The 8,709-nt window shown below is 38.5% G+C and overlaps 2 protein-coding genes across 2 annotated transcripts; both read left to right on the top strand.

Moving 5' to 3' along the window:
• The first annotated feature begins 292 nt into the window (after window positions 1-292).
• Window positions 293-1,100, top strand: LOC149241598 (F-box protein PP2-B11-like). Its single transcript, XM_089370592.1, has 3 exons — window positions 293-658; window positions 774-824; window positions 958-1,100. Exons 1-2 carry the CDS (start codon window positions 293-295, stop codon window positions 816-818), a joined length of 411 nt encoding a protein of 136 aa, XP_089226718.1. The 3' UTR covers window positions 819-824; window positions 958-1,100.
• A 96-nt stretch (window positions 1,101-1,196) lies between these two features.
• On the top strand, window positions 1,197-2,635 carry LOC149241597 (uncharacterized protein PHLOEM PROTEIN 2-LIKE A4-like). The gene is made up of 2 exons (XM_089370591.1): window positions 1,197-1,338; window positions 2,208-2,635. Exons 1-2 carry the CDS (start codon window positions 1,197-1,199, stop codon window positions 2,633-2,635), a joined length of 570 nt encoding a protein of 189 aa, XP_089226717.1.
• Window positions 2,636-8,709: the final 6,074 nt, after the last annotated feature.

Here is an 8,709-nt window from a genome sequence, read left to right as displayed (position 1 = left end):
TCAATATGATTATTTATCGAATAAAAAATAACCCTTCATAATTTTCATTATTTTCATAAATTTATAAAACCACTAGGTTAAAGCTGGCAAAGCTGCAGAAAAAGTGATCGTAAATAATAATTACGTCGTAAAGCGTTCCCATTTGAAATGAACTCCCCTAATTGTCTATCTGTCACCCTCAAATACCGTCAGATTATATGTTACACGATGGAGAGAGGTTGAGCCGTTGATTAGCGCGGTCGATTTCTGCCATAGCCGGGGGTTCATATCGCCGGAAGTCGGAGAGACTAAAATGGCTTCATATCACCGGAAGTCGGAGAGACGAAACTGGCGATATGAATCTGATAAGGGCAGGTATGTCAACCCAATTGCTGGATTAGTGCCTGATCCTGAACCTGAACGCGAGACAGGTATGTTGGACCTGCCAGAGAGTTGTATACTGGTCATTTTCTCCTTGACTATGCCGTGCGACATTGGCAGATTGTCAGTTGTCTCCAAGCTCTTCAATTCTGTGGCCTATTCGGCCGATCTGTGGAACAAATCCCTTCTTAAAATATGCCACCAGATCGTATCCAAGGCTGACCCCCCTGTCCCAGCTTCAATGGTAAAACTGTGCGCTCGCCTCGTCGATCCAATTCTCATAGATGGGGGCACAAAGGTATTTATATATCACTTATTCTCAGGGTTTTGGTTGTCATATTTGGGAAAACGCCGTTCATCAACTCATTAATAATTCATATTCATATGTTTTTGTTCTGCTGGAACAACAATAGATGGCCTGGCTGGAAGGATCCCCAGCGAAATTGGGTTACATGTGACTCCAGGTTTGATTATCAATCTTCTTCTTTTTATTTTTCAATTTGTTTGTTTAAGGGTCTCCTTCTCTTGTTGGTTTTGAGGTCACGGTATTCTGTGATGGCCTCTCATGGAGTTATCTGGTTCAAAAATCATATGCAGGCAGCTATTGGCCTTAGAGCATGACGATGATTTGGAGTTCTTTGGGGCTAATTTTTTGGTCGACCCCATATTGTATTTTCCGAAAACGAGGCTCAGGAATGCCTACATTGCTCTACAGTTATGGAGGATTGCGTGTGTTCAAAGCGATCCTTGTAAGTGGAAGCTGGGTGGGAGTCAATTTTTGCACAGTTGTGTCTTTCGCCTTTGGACCAATGTTGTGGTTGGGGTTTATCTGAATCATGCTGAGATTACTGGATATGCCTTTGGATCAATGTTGTGGTTGGGGTTTATCTGAATCACGATTCATGCGGAGATCACTGGATATTTCCCTGGGGAGCTTAGGTTTGGGCTATGATCTATCAAAGGTCAGATGCCCAGGCGGTAAGAGACTCTGAGAAAGCCAAATGAACGCCTAATGAGTACCTTCCTCTTGATGTATTGAATACCCTCTTCGCTTTGGGTCTTCCTGTTGATTGCACTTGCAGGGAAGTTGCACACATTTTGTCTTTGCTTAGCCTTCTGCGGCAGGTTGAAGATTTTACGTAGACTTTTATAGGTCACTTGATTCTTTTTAGAATTTGGTCCTACTTTATTCATTTAGAGTTTTGGTCATGTGTTTGTATTCGTTTGAAGTCTTTGTTGTGGTTCTTAATCAACACCAATTTTCTTTCAAGCTCTTTGGAACATTAATATGACAGTTATTAGTGTTTGCCGTCTCTGTGCCTCTGCAACTCATTTTTTTGCCGCTTCAGAATTCAATCATGTTCTTTGTGGTTACTTGACCTTCTTTTTCAGAGATTTAATCATACTTCCTAATTGGTGTTACTCCCTTCTCAGGGTCTGGTTCTTTGCAAACACTCATCCACAAAACACAGGGTATCTATCTAGACCTTGTAGCCCAGACCCATTTTTTATTTTTCACGTCTTTTCATACTTCCCTAAATTGCACTTATAAGGTGTGTTTGTGTACATTCACCATGTGGTTATGTTTACAGTGATCTAAAAGCTGTGTATATTTGACTTCTGACTTGTTGCTGTTGTTGGGTGAACTACCAACCGCCCAACCTTAATGCCTAGTATTCCCAGTCTGCCGTAGATAAATGGCCTTGCTCTCTATTTCATAAAAGAAGCAATGATTCTCTAGTTTTTTCGATTGTTTTTAGTGTCTGTTCTTTTTATAAGTTGTGTGCTCTTTGTATGGGGTTCAAGCTAGCGCATGATCCTGGTTAACTCTCCTTGTTTTTAAACAGAGGAAACCCTCACAGAGTATACATTGACGTTATGGTTTGTGTTCAGATTCGAGGTGCTGGCGGAATTATCAGTGGTTTGGTGGTTGGAGATCCGTGGTCAAATCGACTGCAGGCTTTTGTCTCCGAATACCAACTACAGAGTGGTGTTTGCCCTTAAATTCACAGAAAATCCCTCTGGGTGGGAAGTGCCAATTAGGTTTTCTGTTACAACGCCAAAGGGAGAACAAATGGAATTAGAGAAGCGTTTGAATGAAAGAAGAGGCGAAAACCAGGGTATAAATGGTGGATGGATGGAAGTGGTTGCAGGAGAATTTACAACCAGACCCGAAACAGACGATGGTGATGACTCTCACATCAAATTTTATATGAAAGAAGTGTTACGGAGGATTCCTAAACGTGGGGCTTCTTCTGGTCAGCGTGAAGATTGAGCCCATCTACACATAATTGCATCTATTGTGTATATTGCATCTGTTTCATGTTGTAGACTTAGTTGCATTTATTGTGAATAGTGCGTCTGTTTCGTCGACGCGGGTGGTTGTGTCCCTCCCTACACATATTTTATTTGGTTTTGGAAGTTGCACATGATGACTCTGTTTCGTAGGCTACTCTGTTGACTTTGTTGAGTTTTACCATTAAATAAAACAAAACCGGCCCTGATTTACGAAATGAAAAAAGCCTCATTTTCACGAGATTTTATTTCCTTTTCTAGATGGCATTTTTGGTTTTTTGATAAAAAGGCAAGCACTTATTTTGTAGTTGGTAACTATGTTGGAAAAGATTTTGACTGAATTGAGAGTTACATATTGTTAGCGTTGGTCTTTTCCAATGCATATTTTTCCATTGAGCTAAGTATTGTGATTCATGTAGGATTATTATCTGCCTAGTTGTTACGCCCTCTAAAATAAACTCTCCAAAATGTTGTCGTGTCAAAATATGTGCCATTCGATTTGGTTGTTAGATGATAGAGTAATCCTTAACCGTTGATTTGAATTGCGCAATGCCAGGCGCCACGCTCCATACGAACCGTCAACCGTCTTTCAACAAGATACGTTGCGGTGAGCACAGACGAGAAGGAGGCGCCTAGGGAGGCGAGACATCGTGGTGGTGTGGAGGGAGAGACATTAGTATTCGCAGAACCACAAAATCGATGGCCACGCTCAGCCAAATAATAAAGAAAGACCGTCATCCCGTCTGGCTTGCCGATGCGCTGATTCTTTCAGCCGTTGCATACAGCGACAATCCTCGGCAGGAACTTGAAACACTGAATACCACATTCGGCTTGCCAGAAACAGCGATCTATGAATTTCTGGAAGAAGACAAGCTGCGAAAAGAAGGCTTCGAGATTGGCCGAAAGCAAGTTCTTCTGGTCGTTAAAAGCCTGGCCAAAGATCACATGATCATCGCCTGCAGAGGCACCACGGGGTTTATGGATGCGCTAAGGGATCTCAACATAATGCAGAGGTCCTTGAGCCTGGACGCGGGAGCTGCTCATGCGGGGTTTCTTGACAGAGCCAAGAGCATCCCATTGAAGTATCTTAGGCGCCAGTTAATAGAAGGGAACGAAATTGTATTGACGGGCCATTCTTTAGGAGGAGTCGTTGCCTCGTTGCTCACCCTCAGATTGTTGGAATCGAGCCCTAAGTTTTGCCACGAACAAGTTCAATGTTATTCGTTCGGATGCCCTCTCTTCGCGGATTCAAAATTGGCAAAACATATAAATTCGCGTTACAGAAGACACTTTGTGCATATAGTTTCCAAGAGCGATATCGTCCCCAGGCTTATGCCGTTTGCGCATTTTCTGTACACCCTGTGGGCTGGCTTGGAGGTCGGCCCACTGGAAGATGGGTCGTCTCCATGCTATACAAAGAGATTGGTCAACACCGGTTTCTTTAGTTATCTGGATGTATGTTTCAATTGCCTCGTAAGGAACGAAGGAACCGTCTCTGAGTGTTGGGGTTGCTTCTCGAAGTAGTGAGGGGTTGAATCGTGCTTTCCTTTGGTCTGTGTCTCAGTCAACAATACTTTGTAAGTGATTTTGAAACTTTTGTAACGACCTCTTACAATATTCTCGTAGCTAAAATTCATTTGATTGAGCTGAAAATTGCGCATGACTTAGCATCATCCCAATGCAGAAAATTTAGTTGAGATCGAGAAAATAACCGGTAGCTTCGTAACGCAAATTGGCAGAGGAGGATTTGAGCGTCTACGCCATGCATGTCTCTATGCCATCTAAGTACTGTCAAAAACATCGAAACAAGGAGAGAAAGAACCCTCAACAGAGGCATATATTATTGCTTGAGAGGTATATATAATTGCTTGATTGATTAAGGTCTCATGTTTTCATATATTAAAAAACAAAAAATTGTCATTAAAAATAAAATGTCAACAATTTTGTTGTCATAAAAATTAAATGGTTTGATCTCTCTTTGGGCAGTTTTGGAGAAATGTGTGAAAACAAAACAGTGCCACGTGGGAAAAACAAGGTATAATATAAGTTTCTTTGCGTTCGAAATTCCACCATAAATTCGTGTGTCGTTTGTGGCATATTGCGGTGAAGGAGAATTATAAATATTGATTTACCATTATATGTCCATGGTAAACTTCCCTGACCTATGGTTGATCTTGTTTCGCAACTGTTGGATAAGGATGTGAGAGCAATACCGTCTCCATGCTGTACAAAGAGATTGGTCAACCCAGGCTTCTTTAGTTATCTGGATGTATGTTTCAATTGCCTTGTAAGGAACGAAGGAACCGTCTCTGAGTGTTGGGGTTGCTTCTCGAAGTAGTGAGGGGCTGAACCGTGCTTTCCTTTGGTCTGTGTCTCAGTCAAAAATACTTTGTAAGTGATTTTGAAACTTTTGGAACGACATCTTACAATATTCCCGTAGCTAAAATTCATTTGATTGAGCTAAAAATTGCGCATGACTTAGCATCATCCCAATGCATAAAATTTAGTTGAGATCAAGAAAATAACCGGTGGCTTCGTAACGCAAATTGGCAGAGGAGGATTTGAGCGTCTACGCCATGCATGTCTCTATGCCATCTAAGTACTGTCAAAAACATCGAAACAAGGAGAGCAGGAACCCTCAACAGAGGCATATATTATTGCTTGAGAGGTATATATAGTTTCTTGATTGATTAAGATCTCATGTTTTCATATATAAAAAACAAAAAATTGTCATTAAAAATAAAATGTCAAAAAAAATTTTGTCGTAAAAATTAAATGGTTTGATCTCTCTTTGGGCAGTTTTGGAAAAATGTGTGAAAACAAAACAGTGACACGTGGGAAAAACAAGGTATAATATAAGTTTCTTTGCGTTCGAAATTCCACCATAAATTCGTGTGTCGTTTGTGGCATATTGCGGTGAAGGAGAATTATAAATATTGATTTACCATTATATGTCCATGGTAAACTTCCCTGTGATGCTCTATTATGTCCAACCTTGTGTTTGATAGGAAAAAACAATTTCTAAATCACTATATGTCCACTCGTTTTAACTAACAATCTTGTTATTGAACATGACCAAATGTTTTATAGAAGTGACCGACTCAAAAACAAGACTCGACATTCCATTGAATGCAAGCCATGAATTAGAGTATCTATAATATCTGGGAGAGAACTGGTGGATACAAATGTCTCTGAGCTGAGGAAAAATAGTCATATCCTCTCGTATGTAAGCTTTGTTCATGTAAATATATTCATATTTGTGGGTATGAAGATATTGGAGAACTAGAAATGTAATGGTGTCTTGGATTTTGAATTTTATCTCTCGGGGAGATAAATGATTTTGTTAGTAAATATTGAAATCTTTTGGGATGAATAAGTGGTAAAATAGGTCAATATGAGCACAGTGTGGAAACTAGCGGAGTTGGCCATGCTGGGAATAAAAATCCAACACAATGAAAAACAGGCAACGAATGAAGTTATAAGTGAATTGAAAAACAACAACCGAATGAAATACAAACAACGAATGAAGTTGTAAGTGAATTGAAGAAAAGACATTTGATTTATTAGGGAAACTAATTCACTGGATCACAAATCTGTCCATGATCAAAACTTTTATGTGGCTCTAGCATCATACTAGACTAACAACTCATCTCCAAAGTATCTATATTCTCAAACTTATATCACCTACTTACATAGGTTGGGTTTCTATGGTCATAAAATATTCACTCTTTATCCTGAGAATATAAGATTTGTGAGAATCTCGCAAAAACCTTTAACTAACACAGTTTCATCCCGTATGACATCACTGGAGGCCGAAAGCAATTGAGCCTTTTTATCCCATCAATGCAACTTTTTAAATCCCCAAATACCTGAATACCTTTGATGTTGAGCCACTGAAACAAGTATAAAAAAACCCGAGATGCAATAATTTTTGCCCAGTTATTAGTACCCTACCACCTTAAAAACATGTTTATATTGTATATATGGCCGTAGTACCAGCTGAGATATGTCAAAATAATAATATGATATAAGAACTCTTATAAAGATTCATAGTTGTGTGTATGAAAGATATATAATTTATCAGTTCTGTTGAACATATAAAAACCAGTCACAAAGTTTATAATATAGAGAAAATAAGATTGTCCTCCTCATAATCTGCAATCAAAGAAAAAGCATGTAAATTGCTTTGAAGAAAAACTGACTTTATTACATTCTTTGAAGAAAAACTGATTTTATTACATTGTTCCGAGAATTGTTGATCCTTTTGTTTAAATAGCCTTGCTTTGCCTTTGTCCATTTGAATTGGATACGGAGGAATTGTTTGGATGGCCAAAAGTGGTAGGAATCTGGGCAAAATAATTTCAAAAAATCTTGTAGATGCAGTGTTTGAATTTTATTTTTGATAGTAGAAATAGATTCAGCACCATCAGTAGAAATAGATTCAGCACCATCAAAAACGTCTAGGACACTTAAAATTTTGAAATTTAACAACTATAACTTGGATTTACAAAAATCTTTACCACATATTTTCTAAATATAACCTAAATTTCCATAACAATCCAGACAATTCCTCAGCTAGTTAAACTATGGCATTTAGATTTGTTCTTACACAATTCATGGATCCTTTGATTCTATGCATGTGATGAAAACTGATAGGAGAGGCATGAGATTTGAAATCATATTTTGATATATTGATAACAAGGTGTAGTTTCTTATTTCAAATGTTCCACTAATCAATCTATAATAAGTTTGGAATTTCTAGGTGATATTTTTTTCCTTTTCCATTAGGATATTTAGAGAAAATAATTGTGGATAATTGTTTCACACTGTGTCTATATTTACACAGAATAAAAATTGGAGTATGAATTGTTTATAAAAATTGGAGTATGAATTGTTTATAAAAATTCAGCCTCCCATCCATCCTTTTGATGTGTCTCGTCACGCGGCTCTATTTTCAGTTTTACTTTACATATTTATTGCCTAGCATATTTATTTCTTTACATATTTACGCCGTAAGGCGTTTCCCTCTGAAATGAACTCTCCAAACTGTTTTCGTGTCAAAATATGTGCCATTCGATTTGGTTGTTAGATGATCGGATAATCATTAACCGTTGATTTGAATTGAGCAATGCCAGGCGCGACGGTCCATACGAACTGTCAACCGTCTTTCACATGCTGCAGGCAACGATAGCAAAACTCGCCGTATTATGTGCCTGCCAGGAGAAAAAGAGAGGCTCAGACTCTTCAAAGCCGACCTCCGCCAAGAGGGAAGCTTCCATGCTGCCGTTGAGGGTTGTGAGTACATTTGTCATTTGGCAACTATAACGGATTTCGCCATTGAAGCACAGGTATTTTTTAACAACCACCCGAATGCACAACTTCCGGAAACAACGAATTTATTACTGGATTTTGACCCCTTTTTTGGATATAAATTTTCCCTTTTAATGTACTTTTTCTTCAGACACAGATGAATGTTATCGAAGCTGAGGTGAATGGTACTCTTGATATTTTGAGGACTTGCAGTCAGGCAAAGTCTGTGAGGCGTGTAATTTACACATCATCCATAACTGCAGCCTCGCCACTTAATGATGATGGCGAATTTAGGGACTGCCTTGATGAATCTTGCTGGACCCCAATCGATATCATGAGACGTGAAAAGCCTATTTTCTGGGTAAGTTCGCTGTTACTACTCACTTCAAAGATTTGTATTAAAAGATCCGTAAGTTTATCTTAACTTCAAATATAATCAATCTAGACTTATTAGGGTTAGGGTCCAGAAGATCAAATTTATGAGTTGTAAAGTTGCATGCTCATAATAGATTTAGAATTAGATAAATCTAATCAATCTGGATTTATTAGGGTTAGGTTGCAGAGGATCAAATTTATGAGTTGTAAAATTGTATGCTCATAATAGATTTAGAATTAGATAAATGTAGACCGGTTTTAAAAAGTGATGAAATCCCAAATAATTTTCATATTCCACTATCAAAATGAGCTTCTTAACACAATCTCCTACCCAACACAATCATTATTTTGACTCGACTGTAAAATGAG

The sequence above is a fragment of the Pinus tabuliformis genome, chromosome 8 (genome assembly GCF_031772625.1).
Source record: "Pinus tabuliformis cultivar Carrire ecotype Pingquan chromosome 8, CPIR1, whole genome shotgun sequence".
Taxonomy (NCBI): Eukaryota; Viridiplantae; Streptophyta; class Pinopsida; order Pinales; family Pinaceae; genus Pinus; species Pinus tabuliformis.
This window is presented reverse-complemented; position numbering and strand designations above follow the sequence as displayed.